The 22,560-nt window shown below is 43.0% G+C and overlaps 1 protein-coding gene across 11 annotated transcripts in view; it reads right to left on the minus strand.

The window, feature by feature from the left end:
- ptprt (protein tyrosine phosphatase receptor type T) overlaps positions 1-22,560 on the minus strand; it is a 389,841-nt gene that overhangs the window by 176,691 nt on the left and 190,590 nt on the right. For all 11 annotated transcript variants that reach the window (XM_074649699.1, XM_074649700.1, XM_074649697.1 and 8 more), the window contains exon 11: positions 17,962-18,071. In XM_074649699.1, the coding sequence (XP_074505800.1) occupies positions 17,962-18,071 (110 nt within the window). The remainder of the gene's footprint in view (positions 1-17,961; positions 18,072-22,560) is intronic.

Raw genomic sequence — 22,560 nt, forward strand, 5'->3', positions numbered from 1 at the left:
ACTGTAAAGAGGAAAGTCTCAGCTTTATGGCAATACCAAGATTATCTTTCTACGCCAAATATTCAATGAGATATGCTCTTTCAAAGTTCGACTGTCATGAAACATTACTTTTGAGAAAAAGGGCATTAAAGATAAGAATTCATTTTCAGACATTTTTTGCATTGATTAAAACACATTTATTGAGACTCAAGTCTAAATGAACACAATATGTTTTGGTCAAAAGTGACACCCAACATTTCATAATTTAGCCTACACATACCTTCATGCATACATGTGCACATAGTCACAAGCACGTGACGTGCACGTGGCCACGTGCACGCGTATGACCACAAGCAGTACAGTAGATAGGGCTAGAAGTCCATGTAGAAAATAATCCAAAATGTATGGAATAAAATTGATAAAATATTAAAAAAATATACTGTACATATGATATAATATATAGTATATATGTTTATTTCAATATAATAATAATTATATGAAGAATACATAATTAAAAATATTAAATATGGAGCCATGTGCACACAGGTACATGCACAAACTTACAAGTCCATATCCAAACAATAAAAAAAACATACTAGAAAATGGATATAATATGAACAAATATTATGTATGTACAATATTATATAATATAATATATAATAGAAATATAGATATAATAGAAAGACTACGAAATGTGGTGCCTGTGCTCATTCTGCTGGCTTCTCCTGGAGCTCACTGTATCCTTTCACAGGGTCATATGGGAGCTGATCTTCTCAAGGATATCCAGATGTTTCTCATCTACAAAATGACATAAAGTGAAAAGCATAAAGTTAAAAATCAAGTCATCTCAAAGATTTTAGGCTGGCTAAATCATGTTGAATCATTGTTGAACGAGGCCTGATCATTATCATATCAATACAGCCCTATATTCATTAACATAGCCTATTCACCATGTGATATCAGATTAATATACAACATATCATTTTACTATATGTTAAGCTATTTCTTTTGCTATTTAAAATGATATCCTCACCTTTTGTGTCTCTCACAGCAACCCTGTCTGTCCCTGTCCCTGTCTCCTAGAAATTACGTTTGTATATTGTTTTCATAAAACCTGGTGTGGTGAGGAGGTAACAGCTGCCTGGATTATGTTCAGATACAGTACTTCTTTGAATGAATTAAACACTTCACAACATTTCCTCATTAATAATAATAATTTATAGGAGACAAGCACCTGAGAGACATACCTGAGACAGACAGACACCTATAGACTACACACACTGACACACACATTAGTAGCTGCTATTAATGCTTCTTAGCATGCTCTATAGTGATTTTAGTGATTTAAAAGTCTTTAAAACAAACAGATAAAATAAGGATAGTGTAGTTTAACTATAAGAACTTACCATTAGTCATTTCTTTCATCTGGTCGTGTCTTCTCTTCATCTCCTCCGGTGTAGAGGGCGGCGCTGTTTTACAGTTTGCAGCTACACTGGTACTCCCGGCCGGGCGATCTCAGTCTCTTTAACACTGCCCTGATTTAATAACTTTAATCAGAGACATTTCGTGCCATCATCGGCTCAGCCATGAGTGGAATATCTTCCTCCTCGCCTTCCTACAACTCTCTTTCTCCGTCCTGATCAGCGGATTGAGAGCTAGCCTAGCCTCTAGCGTTAGCCGGGCGTCCGACCCGACTCGGCGCACCCGCTGTCCTCATCACCCGGTGCGGTGAAATAATCTGAATTTAAGTCGGTCCAGTTGTCGTCAGATGTAGCACCTCTAACAGGAATTTAATTTAAAAGTCGAGCGATGTTTTCCTCACGTGAATTCATCTTGTCAAGCCCGTTATCTCCTCTGTCAACCAGCTCTATTGAGCCGCGTCAATACAGCAGACTTCCGGTAAAAACTTTATGACAACGTTATGTTTAAGAGCTTCAAAACTAGACTTATCATTTGAATTTTACATCGATTCTTACTTTGTATTAAAGCTGAGACTTTATTTATTCAGAAACGCATAAAAAAACAAAACAACCCAAAATACACTTTTTCATAAAAAAACGTGTTTTTACAAGAATGCGCTGCCGCGACATCCGACTCATTTTGATAGAGCGGGTCACATGGTTGGTACTGATGGATTCATCAGGTTTTATAGTTTACTATGATACCAAGATCTTCACTCTAGCTTTAACACTGAGCCGCTACAACCTAAAAATCACAAGTTGTGTTGATGTGTTAAAGAAATTAGTGGCGTTAAAACTAATTTCTGTTAACGTGTTATTATCCCGTTAACTTTGAGAGCACTAAATAATATATATGTAAAGAGAGATGGATGGTCAGATGAGAGATGTAAAGACAGAAAATATAATATATGTAGGGCGCCGCACCTTCAATATTACAGTTCTTCTGATATTTCACGAAGAGTTATTCCTCATTTTTAGTTTATTTTCCTGCAAATGTCAAGCGTCAATTTCCACTCCAGTCTTTGCAAAGTAAAACTCCTCAGTTAGGTTTAGTAAAAGATGGTGGTTTGGGTTCAAATACCTCTGAACTAACTCAAGTACAGAAGTTACCTGACAAAGACTCATCACAGGACGAGAAGATATTTCTCACCTGCCAATATATGATGTTTTAATAAAGCCGTCATAAAAGGAAAGAAATGCCATGAATGTGTCTGTTAGTGTGTTCCTATGTATCTGCACGTACCGCTGTGTGTATGTGTGTGTGTGTGTGTGTGTGCATGCAGGAGATTGATGCTGCAGCTTTTACTAGCAGCCCCCTTCATCAAACACACCACAGTGCACACAGTGTGTGTGTGTGTGTGTGTGTGTGTGTGTGTACGTGTGTTTGTGTGTGTGTGTGTGTGTGTGTGTGTGTGTGTGTGTGTGTGTGTGTGTATGATGTGAGGTGCATTGTGGGATCGGTGTTGTAAAAATGATATTTCAATTAATTTTATTTTTGTTGCATTGTTTCCTCTGTTTGTTTAATTAGGAAGCAGCTTCAGTAGTAGACGCTCTCATCCGGAGCAGATTAATAATAATAATAATAATAGATTAAATTTATATAGCGCTTTTTAGGATCTCAAAGACGCTTTACACATTCGGGGGGAAAAACGGTGTGAGACAAACAGTAGACGAACTACAAAAAACAGGCGACATACACAGGCACATTCTCATACATACACACTGACAAACGGGTCAGGGGAGGGGGTGCTACAAGTAAGCAGAGGAGAAGAGATGGGTTTTGAGGCGGGACTGGAATATGGTGAGGGAATCTGAGTCTCTGATGGGTTTTGGGAGGGAGTTCCACAGCTTGGGAGCTGCCCTGGAGAATGCTCTGTCACCAAAGCTGCAGAGGTTGGACTTGGGGGTGGAAAGTAGACCAGCTGAAGTGGATCTGAGGGACCGTTGAGGTTGGTAGGGGGAGAGGAGGTCAGAGAGATAAGGGGGGGCCAGTTGGTGGAGGGCTTTGTAGGTGAGGGTCAGGATTTTGTATGAGATCCGGTGGGAGACAGGGAGCCAGTGAAGATCTTTCAGGACTGGAGTGATGTGATTCCCGCGGTACAACTGAATAACGTTGCTTTCACTTCCTGCCTGTAACTCTCTCTGATCCATTCTACATCTCAGGGACTGCATGGGACTGCCCAACACTATCACATCACTAACCCTGGATTCTATAGGTGTTTCATCTTCTCTGTCTCATAAAACCTTTGTTACCTTTGCTCTGTTCTATACAGACATATCCTGTATTTCTCACTTCATCAACCTATTCTTCTTCCTTTTAAAGCCCACACGTTAGAATATGTTCATGAGATGGAAGTGATTCTATTTCATGTGTTTTGTCTTTTGCACCATTCAGCAGGCTTCCTCTTATACATGAGATTTAAAGAAACATTGAGAGCAAAAAACAGTCATGTAATTCAACAACTGTGCTAATAACAAAACCGGCTGATATGTCAAATAATCAATAGAAGAAGCATCTTCCCCCTGTGGCTCCACTACTACTATCCTGTCTCTAACGTCTCCTCAGACAACGGTTCCTGTGATATCTAAAGAAAAAGTTGTTCCTCCTTCTCGTTTGTTTTCCTACGAATGTCCAGCAACACGTGACATTTTACACTCGTTAAATGCAAACAGCCTTTTCAAAATAAACTTCCGTTTTCACAGGAAACTACTTCTTTAAGTTTAGGCAATAAAGCTCCTTAGTTAGGTTCAGTAAAAGATGGTGGTTTGAGTTCAAATAACTCCAGAAGTGCAGTAACTGAAATACAGAAGTTACGTGACAAATAAATCAACGTTGACTTCAGACAGGACATGCACATTGTGGAAGTCCCAGTTATGTCACAAAACCAAACGCCAACGTGTCTGGAATCATATCGTCACCCGGCAATGAGCTGTATTCACATACAGTGACATCACACTGACTGTGTCTAGCAGCCACACGTCGCTAATGTAATAAACAGATTGAGCTGTGATTTAATATCAATAAACAGATCAAAATGATGCTGAAATAACGACATCATGATGCTGATTAGTAAAAAGTCTGAACTCATGCTTTGTCAGGTCTGTTACCATGACGACAAGCTGATAACTTTTAAAATGCTTGTTTTCTGAATGGAGTTTGGATGGACCAGTGCCAGGCTATGCAGCTGCTCCATCAACACTCAACATGAAGCCATAGTCAGTCGTTATTACTATTATTTATTATCGCCTCCTTCACGCCATTCTCATCGCCCGGCACGAACTCGCATCCATTTGCGTCTATTCGCCTCTTTGCATTGACTCTGTATGCACGTGAAAAGTTTGCTTTTTCCTCAAACGTCCTGTACTGTCATTAGACTCCGTCTCCAATATGAACGGAGACTGTTTTACATCCTGCCCTCTAATGCATAAAATACATATTCAGAATATGGGTTCGGATGTTCCAACGTACACAATAGATAAGAGTTCCTTTCCTGGCCTCAACCTGTCTCTACTAGCTGTGTCAGGGCCCGATATTCACATCATATAATCCTTTCTATCTCTTTACACCTCGACAGGTGCATCCCTCCCCCCCCACAACTCCCGTCTGCTTCCCAGTGTGAATTCACGACAGGAAGACATTTAATAACACTTTGTCTTCTTCTCCTCCGCTCACCGAGGAAGCTGCCACCTCCCGCCTCGTCCTGAACTTAGTTGGCACCTATTGTTTTAACTTCCAGTATTTCTGTTTTTAGAAGTTTCCATTGGGGACAGACTGTTCTCCTGCTTCCCGCCTTTAAAATGTCAAGACATTCTGGGTCACTACGAAGAGAGAGGCAAACACAGACCATAATACCAACACACACACACACACACACACACACACACACACACGCGTAAAAAGACAAACCAAGCCAAAGACATATGTACATGCAAATCAATGCCAACATGCATGCAGATGCACGTGTGAATACTAATGCATCCAAATGGGATCTTGTCCTGTGTTTTCCACACTGTTCCCAACCAGATAAGCTAACTGTAGAAACAGACACCAGTCCACTATTGTTCTCATTGAGTGTTGAGAAGCAAACAGAAGGACACACTAAATATAGCCTAGATTTCCAGGCCGTAGTACTGCTCTCACTGAGATAAATATACACAAGAGAGAAAAGGAACAGGACAAAGAGAGAAAGAGACACAAGCAGCAGACCAACAATAATCTGTTTTCATAAATAGCCGGCTGTTAATCACTAACGAAGCCTCCATCACTCCATCAGGAGGGAGGAGCGACAGGATACAAGAGCTTTGGAAAGATCTGGTACAATCCACCTATCTCCTGATTCATACATGATACTCAGGTACCGATTCCATATGGATTGTGATCTTTAAGTATTGTGATTCAATATTGTGATTTATTGTGATTGTTGTTAACTCTTTTACCTCTAGACCACGGAGGGAACAAGTTGAATCATCCACTTCTAGGGACTTTTACTTTGTAAAATCTCTAAATGAATCCAGTAAAAATGTTTGATTTTCAGCATGTATGTAGTCAGAGATGTCCTGAAGTCAAATATATCAGGATCATTGGTAAGAATTATTTATTACATTTATTATCCATCAAGCCAAAAATCAAAGAATAAAGAAATTTCCCTCACAGATTAGTGGTATTTTCTTTTTAATTTATAAGGACATGTAATGTTTTATTCTTCTGGTGAATATAATCCATCAATCTTATTTCCATAGATGTATTTTGCATATACAGTTCCCTTTGTTAACACCTTATTTTGAAAAGCGGACGTAGTCCCACGTGTCTACTTCCTGTAACTTCTCCAAGGTGGTCTCTAGCTCTCCCGTCAGCTCCGTTCTCTTTATCCATCCATGGTCAGCTCCATCGGGGCCGTTTGAATGCAGAGAACAGAAATGCCAGTATATGGGTGCTCTACAGCTGTAGCGTCGGCCCATTTGACCACAGAGATGAGAGCGCTCTAACCACACTGTAAATCATAGCTCTTTGATATGTTCCTATAGCAGTGGATTCCTCTAATTCTATTTGTTGAGATTAAAAATTGGCCTCTTTCTGAAGTGACTTAGTAAAGTGGAAATATAACAGAGAAATGAAGAATGAGGAATGAAGCCAACAGAGGCAATAAACAGCGAGCAGAGGAAGACCTGAGCTCAGCACTGAGGGTGAGGGAGAAATAAGAAGGGAAATATTAGAAGATGAAGATGAAGATGAAGATGTGAGAGGTAAAGATGTCCAGGAGGAGTAACTGGCCTGTGGGGCTCTCAGGAGTCATGTGAATGGAGACGAGTCCTGATTGGCTACGGGGCAGAAAGTTGGCTACGGGGCAGGAAGTTGTAGTGCTGTTCATAATCCTGTGTGTATACAGTATAATCCTCTTCTCTTTGACTAGCAGCAGACAGATGTGATCCACTGGCTCCAGATGTGTTTTAACAGACCTGTACTCATTGCTGCTCATTTATGTATTTTTATATGTACATTATTTATTGTTTATATATATTCTGTGGCTGTGAATACATGATTACACAACGGAAGAATCGATTTGTTTTATAAACTCGTCCCTTAAAGAAAAAAGATGTAAATAATGAATTATGACGATTATAGACAGCTGCCAATCACAGCTGCCTTGGAAATATAAATGGGTTTAACTCTATTAGCAACAGGTAGTTAAAACCATTTCATGAAAATTAATACTCAAGAAGGCGACTGTTTTCTTTCCTGATTGCATATTCTCATTATGAGTTATGGTTTAAGTAGAGTGTTGTTAATATTTAATATATGACTGCACTGCTTCAGGTATGTGTGATTCTACCACATTATACAATCTAATAAACACACAGAAACACACATGTCTAGTAGAACAAGTCAATCTGGTAATGATGTGACATGGACAGCTGAAACTCTGCACTTATTCTGTTATTCATTATTGTTATTATTAGCCCCATTAACTACTAACAGCTCACATTAAATAGCCAAAGAAATGAAGGAATATCTCTACCCAAGCCGACCTCCTGGAAAGGGATATCAATAGTACGGCATTACACGGACATTCAGCGTGTCATGAGGACGCATTTTAGCCTTCCACGTGTCATTTGTACGCCATGCAACAAAACTGCAGGCCCTACGGTGACGTCCACGCATAAGTTTAAGCAACAAAGCCACTCACTTAGGTTGAGGAAAAAACATCATGGTTGGGCTTAAAACAAGTACATAAATAAGTAAAATACGTACAGAAACAACGTGACATCAGTATGGAAAACATCGCTGCCTTCAGATGAAACTGGTGAGCTGGTGGTTACAACATGGAATGTCGTGTACACAATAAGCTCAGCGTTCAAGTGGTTAAGTGGTGAGAACACCGCTGCTAAGCAACGACAATATTAACGTCACTGTCGGCGTCTAGAAGCCACAGAGGCTAACAAGCTAGCAAGCTAGCGAGTGGTAACATAATGCAGGAAATGTAAAGACATAATGACAGAGGAGAAAGATGAGGCCGTTGGGAATATCAACCTTTTCATTAGATATGTTATAAATGATACAGATTTTGTTATTTATGTACTTTGTTGTTGAGCAGCATCCTTTGTCAGTGCTGCTGTGTTTCCTGATACTAACGTGATGATTTTGCTCAGTTTGTCTTAAATGGACTAATCTCCTACCAGGCCTATTGTTCTGACATGATGAGTAAAGGATTTTAGCGCCGTTGAAACCCTCAAATTGTTAATTATTTTTACAACAGTGCTCTTCACAATACATGAATGTGACCGTTACTGAATATGACGACTCAGAACAATACTCTGATCTAGTCCTAAAGGAACTAGAAGAGGTTAAATAGCAGGCTGGTACATCTCTGCTCAACTGTTGATAGTAATCAGAAGAGTCCAGCTTGGCCCTTCTCTGGCTGTTCTAGGGGGAAAGGCTGTAAGAAACATCTAAGATCCACACAGAGCTGCATTACTACACACAGGTACACACAGGTGTGTAAGTGATACTAGGCCATTCAGACAGTGAGACGGAGTAAACAGGGTCAGCAGCTCAAGGACTTGAACGGCACACTAAATATAGCCCATTATTGACAGGAAGGAAAGAAGAAGCTGGGTAAAAGAAGAGAGTTATTCTCACTCTTCAGTATCCGTGTCTTGACTCTATTTCTGTCTGTAAGCTGTAAAAGTGGTCATTATTTCTCTACATAGAGCAGAGCTCTACTTGGATTTATTTAACCTCCGGCTCTTCATTTCTTTCTCTTTTAGATCTGATAGAAACAGAAAAATGTTATTCTCACTCATCTGTGTGTGAGTGAGACCACTTCCTTCAGTCAATGATATACATTTAGAGAATAAAGAGTGTGTTTGTGCAACGTTAGTGTCCGCTGACACCAGGAAGTGTCCCAGAGAAATGTATCTGCACACCTCCATGCTGGAAGCTCGTTGACATAGGGACGACTCACACAGGTAGTTGGCGAGCTGACCAGGAACACACTAACTAGCCGGGAACACGCTAATATCCCTCCAAGCTAAGTGGGTCGGGAGGCCTCTGAAGGTCCTGACTCACCAAGCCGATGGACAGCCGATAATGACACTAATCATCAGATAACAAACAACCAAATACTCATCTTCATCAGTAACTCTTCTATTACTGTTGCAGGAGCCAAATACTTTATTTCAGAAAATGGTGAATAATATTTTTGTTGCCCCATTAGATATTCAGTTTATTAAATTATTTGTGCCTTAACTATAAGAAATCCAATATGGAGCTTTGCCTGGTGTTACTCCCCTCTACCATTACTATATCAGGGCAGAGAACCGGCGCTCTAATGGGCCCCAGGGAGGGCAGCAACAGTAACAGACCACTTTTGACAACATTTTTTTTGTTTGTTGACTGTATGTGACTAGAATTTAATTTTGTTAGAACAATTACATATTTGTCATTTACAGCTTCAACATCAGTGAACATCTGGAATTCATTCATCCTTAATAATGTTGTTGGATCATTTTAAATGTGAAAACCTTCTGGTATCTTTGAGGCCATCCCAGTATCTCATGAAAACACTAATATTCCTCAGTGATGCTTGAGTTAACATGTTAATCGGATGTCTCGCCATCTTTGAGTCGTCACATATCGAGTCGTCACATATTGGACTGCGTCTTTAACTTCCTGTTTTGCATTGAAGCGAGCTGAGCCGGTAAACAGTGAACCGGATCGATAGCGAGATCACCTGAGGCGACTGCTGCTCTCCTAATGAGACTCCATCATTCCTCTGTTCAGAAACCAGCGATACGAAGGAGAGAATACAGAACAGAGTAACTCACTGAAATAAATACCAGACTGGTTGCCAGTATTGATTCTGGTGATTGATTAGAGGTCCTGCTTGAGGAGAGAGGAATTGGAGAGTAAAGTTATTCACCCTCCAGACCAGACCAGAATAACTACATACTGTACTAGTAGCCTCTCGCTGTAGTGTGTTGGATTAAACAGCTCCAAGGTCTGTCAGCTAAACATTCTCATATTGTTCCCCATTCTCGCTGCAGTATATCGAGCAGCTGGAGCAGCCCTGTCTCCTACAAATTGACCTTCCAATACAACTAAACTACATTCTGGCATACGTTTAGAAGGAAACCAGATCACGGTTGCTGTTTTAAACAGTTTTAAACACCTGGTTAACAAAACAACACAACAAAACTACTTGCTTAGTTTTATTAAAATATCATGGTTTGGCTTAAAATAAGTACGTTTGTTACATTATTCAAGTTAAAGACATACATTTAAACAAGTCAATGTTGACTTTTAGTTTAGTTAGTTTTAGTTAGTGTTCATTTTGTTAACAAAAACTGTGACGAAATATGTTGGTCAACAACAAGACCATGACGACACCGTGACGGGAGTATGACGAAACGTTGACGAGACCATGGCGAGACCATGTAGAGAAGATGATGAGAAGAAGAGAGTCAAATCATAACGGAAGTTATCTCAAGACGCTCTATACTGTATATAGAGCAGGTCTTAGACCGTACACCATAGTTTAGAGACCCAACAAGACGTTGACGAGACCATGACAATACCATGACGAGATGTTGACAAGACCATGACGAGACGTTGGCAAGACCATGACTAGACCATGTCTAGGACATGACGAGACCATGACGAGACCACGACGAGACCATGACGAGACCATGACAAGATGATGACGAGACGTTGACGAAACGTTGACGAGACGTTGACGAGACGTTGACGAGACCATGACGAGACCACGAAGAGACGTTGACAAGACAATAACGAGACGATGACAAGATGATGAAGAGACATTGACGAGCATTGACGAGACGTTGACGAGACGATGACGAGACGTTGACGAGACCATGACGAGACCATGACGAGACGTTGATGATACATTGATGAGACCATGACGAGACGTTGACGAGACCATGACGAGACGTTGACGAGACCATGACGAGACCATGGCGAGACGTTGACGAGACGTTGACGAAACCATGACGAGACCATGACGAGACGTTGACGATACATTGATGAGACCATGACGAGACCATGACGAGACGTTGACGAGACCATGACGAGACCATGGCTAGACGTTGACGAGACCATGGCTAGACGTTGACGAGACGTTGACGAGACCATGGCGAGACCATGACGAGATGATACAAATCAGGTCTATTTACTGTTTGTTTGTTGGTTTGTTTTTATGAAAAAAATAGAAAATTAGAGTCTGCTGTATGTTTTCCTGTCTTCATGCACCCCTCAGACTACCTCCCTCCATCATCATTTCTCCTCTCTCACATGAACAGGACCAGAGGGAGTGTGGGGGGGGAGGGGGGGGGTTGATCCTTTAATCCTGTAATTATCTGTAATTATACTAATAGAAGCAAGAGATGAAGTGATCAGATTCTCGCTTCGTTCTTCTCATTCTCCTCACCCCCCCCCCCACATTGTCCTGGTGTAATTCATCTGGTCTTCATCCTGACCAGCGAGGGGAACACAAGGGGAAGAAAGAAAACCCAGGACACAGAGCAGGACGGGACACAACAAGAGCCCCTTTAGATGTTGCACACGATGCCTTTAATCCTGTCAATAGCTGCAATTATAGTAATTATCAGTAATAGCTGCTCATTGTGTCCAGGCTCTGATATGGTTAACAGATGATGGAGAGTCGTGCCGCCTCCGCCTCCGCCAGCCAGAGAGCTCAACATTAATGAAACCGACACAAAACAAGATGATGACGGTCCCCAGAGGGTTTCTCAAGCTCTGGGTCGAGGTCCAATGGAGGACTCGGAGGTGACATTGAGAGGACAGACTGGAGACGGATGTTAGGAAGCAGAGAGGGCTTGAGAGGAAATAGAGGCAATTAAATGGGAGGAAGACACCGCCATAATTAGAAGATAGGAGAGAGAGATTTCGGATTGAGAGGACGCTGGCGTGTTTGTCGCCGCTTCTCAGTTCCGTAGCAAAACTTTGCTTTTTGTTTAAATCTGTGCCTACATTTACTGCATGTAGGAATAAGTTATCACTATAAGTTGTATTTACACTTCACTGTCTGGTGCTGCTAACTGTCAGAAGATTGTGCACATTTGGCTCTGTGTGCTCGCCTTCTCCAGTGATCAGCTGTTAGCTGTTAGCCGCCGGTCAGCTGTTAGCTCCGCCGACCAAGCGGCGCTATCAATTTACTGTGGATTATCCAACGTCACTCCGCTGCTCACGTTTGGACATCTCCATGCCACGACTCCAGGACTATCCACCTTGTGTTCTGGCTACACTGTTTGCTGCTGCTGTTCTGGCTACATTCCCTGCTGCTGCTGCGGTCCGAGGCTGGGAGCCTCCTCCACGGATTGCGGCTCCAGGATTTAGCCGGCGCTCCACTGCTGCAAACATGGTGTTCATCAAATACTCAACAACGCAACTCCTGGACCTCATCTGTCACTTCATTCCAAACTGCATCGCTGACATTAAATCCCTCGGACTCCTACGTCGCCCCCGTTATGTCCATAGAGCCTCCAGGTGCAAGTTTGTTTACGCTGATCATGGTATTCCCTCAGTACTGTCTGACAGGCGCTCCAACACGCAGCTACGACGTCATCACAACAAACCACACGTGTGCACCCTGAACAATCTGAGGTCCCTGGTCTGTGTTGACAGTGTCGTTCCCTCCACACCGCCTGCCCCAGCATTCACTAACAACAGTGCAACATTTATGCTGCAGAATGCTCGCTCAATCAACAATAAAGCTCTACTCATCCATGATATTATCACTGACAGGAAAATTGACTTTCTCTGTCTAACTGAGACTTGGCAAAATCAGCAGGATTTCATGGCACTTAATCAAGCCACTCCCCCTGGATATGTCTACATACGAAAGCCTCGCTCCATGGGTCGTGGCGGCGGGCTGGCTGTTATACATCGAGCTGACATCCTGGTCAAAGACCTCCCAGTACCCAATGTCACCTCGTTTGAGTGTGTCATTTTCTCCCTGGTTGGGTCTACACAGCTCCAGGTTGTCCTCATCTACCGCCCCCCTAAAGCCTCCACCACCTTCATGTCTGAGCTGTCTGAGCTTCTCACCTCTGTCTGCTCCATGTCTCCATCTACACTCCTGCTCGGTGACTTTAATATTCATGTGGACTCCACCAGCTGCTCGTTTGCCACTGAATTCCTGTCACTGTTGGACTGTTTCAACTTCACACAGCACGTTAAAAGTCCCACCCACACTAAAGGCCACACGCTGGATCTGGTGTGCTCCACTGGCACAACTCCCTCCCATCTGCAGTGCCTGGACCTCGCAGTTTCAGACCATCTCGCTGTTCTCTGCACTGTTCCTGTCACCCTGCCCAGGCAGCGCACAAAACGTACCATCCCAATACAGGAACATCAAGACAGTGAGTACACCAGCTCTGAACGACCTGATAGCGACCCATCTGGCCTCAGATCCACACGACAGCTCTGCTGATGGGCTGGTTGCCCACTACAACGCCACTTTATCCGGCAGCCTTGACTCCCTTGCCCCCCTCAAAACCCGGACTGTCTCCTATACCCGTCCCGCCCCCTGGTTCACCACTGAACTCCGCACCCAGAAGTCCACCGGCCGTCAACTGGAGAGGCGCTACAAAAGATCTGGCCTCACTGTCCACCTTGAGGCTTATAAAGAGCATGCGAGGGCCTACAAAGTAGCTCTCTCCCAGGCCAAAACACAGTACTACTCCACCCTCATTACCAACCAACAAAACCACCCCAGACTGCTGTTCTCCACCATCAACCGGCTCCTTCGCCCCCTCGACCCCCCCCTCCCCTCAGGTGCCCCCGACCTCTGCACTAAGTTCCTGGACTTTTTCCAGGACAAAGTCGAGTCCATCCATCAGCAGCTCCTGGCGCCTGCCCACCTCCCTCCACACACACCTCAGCCACTGGGCGTGGCTTCCTTGGATGTTCGCCTGCCTCAGTGCTCCCTCTCCTTCTTCTCCCCTGTATGTGCTCCTCAGGTCGCAAAGTTGGTCACTAAGGCCAAAGCCTCCACCTGTTCTCTGGACCCCATGCCCACAGCCTTGGTCAAGGCGTGCCTACCTGCCCTGTGCCCCATTATGGTGAACATCATCAACTCCTCCTTGGCATCTGGTCTTGTACCCGACAGCCTCAAGATGACATCAGTCACTCCCATCCTCAAAAAGCCAGGTCTGGACCGGGATGACAGCAACAACTACCGACTGATCTCCAACCTTCCTTTCCTGAGCAAAATTCTGGAAAGAGCAGTGGCCGCCCAACTCCATCAACATATGGCCAACCATGAGCCATACGAAACGTTTCAATCTGGCTTCAGACCACACCCCAGCACAGAGACCACCCTCATCAAAATCACAAATGACCTCCTCATCGCTGCAGATTCTGGTCACATCAGCATCCTCATCCTCCTGGACCTCTCAGCTGCCTTCGACACAGTCTCCCACACCATCCTCCTCACCCGCCTATCTGACTACCTTGGCCTCACCGGTTCAGTTCTCTCCTGGTTTCAGTCCTACCTCACAAACAGAAAACAGTTTGTCACCATCAGAGACTCCAGTTCCATCCCGGCCCCAGTCAACCATGGCGTACCTCAAGGCTCTGTGCTGGGACCCCTCCTCTTCACCATCTACATGCTCCCCCTTGGTCAGATCATCCGCCACCACGGTCTCAGCTTTCATTCATATGCTGACGACACACAACTATATCTCAGCACCAAACCATCCACCCAGCTACCCCCACAGTCACTTGTAAACTGCCTACATGCAATAAAAATCTGGATGTCATCTAACTTCCTAAAACTCAACAGCAACAAAACTGAGCTCATGGTTGTGGCTCCCAAGGCCCTGCTACGGAAGGTTGGAGATCTCCACCTGGACGTTGACGGCTGTTCCTTCTCCCCATCCTCGGAAGTCCGCAACCTGGGTGTCATCCTGGACCCAACACTATCATTCCAGTCTCATATCAGGTTCATCACCAAATCCGCCTTCTTCCACCTCAAAAACATCTCACGTCTCCGGCAATCACTCTCTGACTCTGTGGCAGAAACCCTCATCCACGCTTTCGTCACCTCCCGTTTGGACTACTGCAATGGAGTTCTGTCCGGGGTTCCCAGCAAAGCCCTGGACAGGCTCCAGTATGTGCAAAACTCGGCTGCCAGGGTTCTCACCCGCACCAAGCCCTGGCAGCACATCACCCCCACCCTCATCCACCTCCACTGGCTCCCGGTCAAGTCCCGCATCACCTACAAGATCCTCCTCCTCACCTACAAATCCCTCAATGCCCTGGCTCCTCAGTATTTATCTAACCTCCTCCACCCTTACACACAGCCCCGGAACCTTAGATCCTCAGGCACGGGTCAGCTCTCCATCCCTCACACAAGAATGCGAACTTTTGGGGACAGAGCCTTCAGTGTGACAGCCCCCACACTTTGGAACTCTCTCCCCATAGAGCTCCGCAACGCACCATCTCTGGACACCTTCAAAAGACTCCTCAAAACCCACCTCTTCACCAAGGCCTATGGCCCCTAGCTTCTGTTACATTTGTTGTGTTTATTTATGTCTTTGTTAAGCGTCCTTGGGTTTCATGAAAGGCGCTATATAAATCCAAGCTATTATTATTATTATTATTAGATGTGCTTCTGTCAGAAGATGAGTTGAAAGTTCAAATATAACGTCTTCTGAGTCAGGCTGAAAAACTGCAAAGAAGTGTGTTTGATATCAGCCACCATCTAAATAACTTTATTTATAATAGAAACGTTACAGACATGTTGCTGCAATGTTTTTACATAACTAATGCCGGGTCCAACACTGCACCAGAATCAGCTGATTCTGGTCCTGATTCCTCCTGACGATGGTCAGCAGAGTCCGGATTATTTGATGGTTCTAAAGAAGATCTTTCCAGATGTTCCTGTGGTGTCAGGTATGTTCAGAGTGTTTTTACATCCTCCGATCAACTCTGAAGTCCATCCTGGACGCACCCACTTCAAACCGTAAATATTAAACGTGTGGAATATTTACGATCAGATATCCTGTTGTGTGTGTGGGGAACCCCGAGGACAGCTGATGACGCAGTCACGTGGGAAAGAACGATAGCCAATAGAGAACCAAGCTGACGGAAGAAGGAAGGACAACCACCGCCGTCATGGCGGCCGCGGCTAACGCATGAGCTAATGCTAAACGTGAAGCATAAAGTAGTAGTAATATGGAGCTCAGAGATGGAGGAGCAACTTGTTCATCAGGGTTTATTCAACGTGTTTCAATGACTTCATCAATCCATCACTTATTCTTACTGCCCGTCGTCCACCATGTTTGTTTACACTAAAGTCACATTTGACATTTGATCCTTAAGAGGAGCTGGTACCTGTGTACGCTCACTGACAGAGAAGCATGTCGACGGCTTCAGGTGTTAAAGTTAAAGAATCAATAACTGGAGACATTTCACAAAGAGGACAAACATCCTCTAATGTGATCATTAAATATCAGTGTAAAAGCTTCAGGGTAAAACACAACAAGGCTTTTCATGATGACACATGTTGAAACATTTCATCTGTAAATACTACAATGAATGAATAATACTAGATTAATCACTACTTTATAATCATTAGTTGCAGCCCGTCGGAGGTCCAAAAGGAAATTATGTTCGTGTTAAAAAATTACAAATATAGAAATTAGAAATATTATTCAAATCAAGTGTAACATTATAAACCCATGCATTAAGAATAATGATAACACAAGAGTGACCTCATCCCACTCATGGCGCGCACACACACACACACACACACACACACACACACACACACACACACACACTCTCTTATAGCTGTGCCAGGTGTTGGTGTGAGGTGTCTCCTTGATGCAGTGATATAAGAGCCAGAGAACAGGTCAATAATTCATTAGATAGAGAGAGCTCAACTCAACTTCAACCTGAATAAACCATCTAGAAACAGACACACACACACACACACACACACGCACACACACATATGCACAGTCACACACACACACACACACACACACACACACACACACACACACACACACACACGCACAGTCACACACACGCGCGCACACACACACACACACACACACACACACACACACACACGCACACACACGCAGTGTCACACACACACACACACACACACACACACACACACACACACTGTCTCTAGGACTGTGGAGGGAAACCTCTCTTCCTCCTCATCTTCATTTCACAGTTCTACTTTTCTTTCAACAATAATTTACACTCACATACTCATATATAGTTTTATAGCTAGTTTCAGATCTAGTTTCACATCTAGTTCTATATGTAGTTTCATATCTAGTTCTATATGTAGTTTCACATCTAGTTATATATCTAGTTCTATATATAGTTTCATATTTAGTTCTATATCTAGTTTCATATCTAGTTTCACATGTAGTTCTATATGTAGTTTCATATCTAGTTCTATATCTAGTTTCACATATAGTTCTATATCTAGTTTCATATCTAGTTTCATATCTACTTCTATATGTAGTTTCATATCTAGTTGTATATCTAGTTCTATATCTAGTTGTATATCTAGTTCTATATCTAGTTTCATATCTAGTTGTATATCTAGTTGTATATCTAGTTTCATATCTAGCTCTATATGTAGTTTCATGTGAGTGTTCATATCTAGTTGTATATCTAGTTTCATATCTAGTTCCATATCTATTTCCATATCTAGTTGTATATCTAGTTTCATATGAGTGTTCATATCTGTTCCTGGATAGAACTCCTACTGATAGTAATATGAGGTGTTAGTGATGACAAACACACCTGAACCCCTCATCTTGTTTCACTGTATAAAGAAAGTGAGGAAGCTTTTTACTTACTGTAGAAACACCAACTGTACTGGGTGAACCTGGTTAACTGGTAAACTGGTAAAGTGGTGAACTGGTAAACTGGTCATGAGAGTGCTTTAGTCCCACACATCAACACGGTGAAGCCTTCCAGTAATAACGGAAAGTGAGCTCTGTGACTGACCTCGTACAGCGTGATGACCCCGTTGGTCTCGTTGGGAGCTTTCCACTGGATGAAGATCTTCTCTTCGTAGGGCGTGTTCTGCAGAGACTCCATCGGTACCGAGCCGGGCACTGCAGGGACACAGAAGGCACACAGCTTCACATCAATACCATAATATCACTACCTATATTACCATAATATCACTACCTATAATACCATAATATCACTACCTATAATACCATAATATCACTACCTACAATACCATAATATCACTACCTATAATACCATAATATCACTACCTATAATACCATACCATAATATTACTACCTATAATACCATAATATCACTACCTACAATACCATAATATCACTACCTATAATACCATAATATCACTACCTACAATACCATAATATCACTACCTATAATACCATAATATCACTACGTATAATACCATAATATCACTACGTATAATACCATAATATCACTACCTATAATACTATAATATCACTACGTATAATACCATAATATCACTACCTATAATACCATACCATAATATTACTACCTATAATACCATAATATCACTACCTACAATACCATAATATCACTACCTATAATACCATAATATCACTACGTATAATACCATAATATCACTACCTATAATACCATAATATTACTACCTATAATACCATAATATTACTACCTATAATACCATAATATTACTACCTATAATACCATAATATCTGTTTTCACAACAATTTAATCACAATTAATCGCATGATGATGGGAGTGGACAAATATGCTGCTTTATGTATTAATGTAAGTATATATTTATTATTGTAAATCAATTAACAACACAACACAATGACAGATATTGATCCAGAAACCCTCACAGGTACTGCATTTAGCATAGAACAATATGCTCCAATCATAACATGGCAAACTGCAGCCCAACAGGCAACAACAGCTGTCAGTGTGTCAGTGTGCTGACTTGACTATGACTTGCCCTAATCGGCATGTGATTATCATAAAGTGGGCATGTCTGTAAAGGGGAGACTCGTGGGTACCCATAGAACCCATTTACATTCACATATCTGGAGGTCAGAGGTCAGGAGTCAGACACGCTGAAATGATGTCATGTAGAGATCAATCATCTGGACTGTGGTCACGTTGTCTCAGTGACCGCTGGGAGTCCTACAGGACACTCACATCTACCTCATCAGGATGGAAAACCTCAAACTAAAAGTCTATTAGCTCACAAAGTCAATCACTAACTCAATGTCAGCGGACCAACTGTCTGCTGTCAGGGGACGACGTCCACCCGATGTCTCTTTGTTCTGCTGGGCCGCCTCTTTAATCAAGCACAGAGCATCTGGGATCAAACAATGACTTTGAGATTAAAGTGTCAACTTGAAGCTGCTCAAAACACAGATACAAACTATAGAACAAGTATTTCATCTGGCAAAATAACAAATGTTAAAAAAAAGTTTAATATTTCATATTTGATGGTGAATTCATTATTTCCCTTCCTGTTCACGGCAGCCGTCTGCAGCACTCAAACACAGAATCAGTTGGAGTGAAGTGAGGTGACTGACTGGTACCAGTATGTGGTTTATTCTGGTTTCTCTGTCTCAGTCAGATTGCCTGTTTTACTGTCACTGACCATCAATAGATCCATGTGATCAGACACTCCAATGCACCGGTGTTCCACCTACAACCAACACTCTGCTCAACGTCTGCTGAAACACATCTGAGCAGCAAACTGTTGGATTCATGTTGGAGGACGATGAAATATATATGTATATATATATATATATATATATATACTGTAGAGAAAACTGGATGACTGTATAAACAACTTTCACCAAACAGCCAATAGATAACGCTGCAGTAGCGCTGCCGCCATTTTGGACTGAAAACACCACTGAGTGTGTGTCCATGGATGTATAAAGAGACGTCTGTAAATCAGAGGATGTAAATCAACTTCCCAGTAGGAACACTTCAATATCCCTCATTTAAATCATGATGTCCTAAAAGTAGTAAAATTAACTAACAGCTGAATCCAGAGTTATTTTCCTCGCCATAATGAACGGTCATCAGACCCACGGGACCGCACCGCCCTGCACGCTCATATGACATATCTGGTTCTGCCAGCTTCCTGCTAGCTGTATGCGTCTGTAATAATGGATATATCGGCTGTAATTCATCACTTTTATTATCTTCTAATACACCCATGGGCTGTATACTGTCAGCCTGTACCGTGGTGGATGGATTAACGTCTCTGTTCCCAAACAACCGACTATCGGCCAGTAGCTAGTAGTGCTAGTAGCTAGTAGTGCTAGTAGCTAGTAGTGCTAGTAGCTAGTGGTGCTAGTAGCTAGTAGTGCTAGTAGCACGACATCAACAGAATTTAATGGAGTTGTAAACTATTTACTTACACGCAGGACAAAAGACCAGGACACAACCTCTTCTACATCCATGGTCTGTGGTCTAATGGACCCTCTCCTACATCCATGGTCTGTGGTCTATTGGACCCTCTTCTACATCCATGGTCTGTGGTCTATTGGACCCTCTTCTACATCCATGGTCTGTGGTCTATTGGACTCTCTTCTACATCCATGGTCTGTGGTCTAATGGACCCTCTCCTACATCCATGGTCTGTGGTCTATTGGACCCTCTTCTACATCCATGGTCTGTGGTCTATTGGACCCTCTTCTACATCCATGGTCTGTGGTCTATTGGACCCTCTTCTACATCCATGGTCTGTGGTCTATTGGACCCTCTTCTACATCCATGGTCTGTGGTCTATTGGACCCTCTTCTACATCCATGGTCTGTGGTCTATTGGACCCTCTTCTACATCCATGGTCTGTGGTCTATTGGACCCTCTTCTACATCCATGGTCTGTGGTCTATTGGACTCTCTTCTACATCCATGGTCTGTGGTCTAATGGACCCTCTCCTACATCCATGGTCTGTGGTCTATTGGACCCTCTTCTACATCCATGGTCTGTGGTCTATTGGACCCTCTTCTACATCCATGGTCTGTGGTCTATTGGACCCTCTTCTACATCCATGGTCTGTGGTCTATTGGACCCTCTTCTACATCCATGGTCTGTGGTCTATTGGACCCTCTTCTACATCCATGGTCTGTGGTCTATTGGACCCTCTTCTACATCCAAGGTCTGTGGTCTATTGGACCCTCTTCTACATCCATGGTCTGTGGTCTATTGGACCCTCTAGCTCTGCTGCCGGGCGCTGATGTTGACATTCTTTGTTGACAGTCAGTAGTTGACCCGGTGTTATGTCTGAGTTCCAGATGTGTTGGAAACAGAATTCAGATGTTTACTGAGCAGCATCTTGCAGATGTCACCGAGTGAGTCAGTGAAGGAGAAGTTGAGGGAAGATAAACAGCTGCCTGCAGGTTAAACTGAGCAGTGACAGCACATCTCTGCTCATAAACACACACACACACACACACACTGGACTCATTATAGTAAATCTACCTGGTAACAACAGAGTGTGTGTGAGTGTTTTCAGAGACAGCTTTCACACAGATTTATGAAGACGTGTCTGACACCTCGTCAGGGAGTGATGCTGTCAACAGCTACACACACACACTTACACACACAGTTACACACCAACACAGTCACATGCACACCTCACACTAGAGCCAGGAACACAGTAGTGTTTGTGTGTTTGTGCACGCTGAAGGTGTGAACTGTTGTAAATGTTAAGGAGACGGAGGCAGACAGAGCCAGGAGGGACAACTCACTGCACTGTGTTAAAATCACTGTGTGTGTGTGTGCGTGTGTGTGTGTTTTCCTCACCTCCTCTTCACGCACAGGAAAATGTTCTACCATGCTGTGACCTCTGACCTTTAATCTGATTGCTATTGGCTGTGATAACGTTGGTGATGGAGGACGTTCTGCTCTGTATTAACCTGAACTACAGCTCCTCGTCTGATGAGCATCAAGATGAAGGTGCCACAACATTTCCTATCACCCCCCAGAACTAGGCTCCATTATCCATCTTTGTAAAAAGACCTTCAGCAGCTTTAGGACGACCTCCAGCGTGGAGCCATGAAACTGTGACATGGCCTGGCTGAAGACTCAAAGCATCACACAGAGGACCAGTTCTTCTCAGGCTGCACTGTTACTGTCCAGTATGTTAAAAACACCAGATTCACGTCTCAAAACCCCTCTAAAGCTCAGCCTTCCTCAATGAATCACTACTTAACTGTTGTCACACGTTGTGTCTGACTGTAAACCATCAGATACCCTCCAGAGCAGCAGCGGAACACAACTGTATTTGGCCCCGGTGCAAATGTTTTCTTGAGCCCCAAACACAAGCACACGCTCATAAACACTCCAGACAACTGCTCTGCCACCATGGAGAGGCTCACCATGAAACTCCCATAGTAGTTATCTTAACGACACCTCCTCATTTCACTACAAACACCTCAATAAGAGGCAGCTGACTGGAGGGAGATCACCAGGGAGCAAAAAGTGTCCTGCTGCTGTCGGCTATATTGTCATTTGCAGTAAATATCACAATATTTAACATGTGTTTTCTGTTTAAAAAGAACAAACAAAGGAAGATCAGTAGTTATGTCTCCAGTCTGA

Source organism: Sebastes fasciatus, chromosome 1 (assembly GCF_043250625.1).
Source record: "Sebastes fasciatus isolate fSebFas1 chromosome 1, fSebFas1.pri, whole genome shotgun sequence".
NCBI lineage: Eukaryota > Metazoa > Chordata > Actinopteri > Perciformes > Sebastidae > Sebastes > Sebastes fasciatus.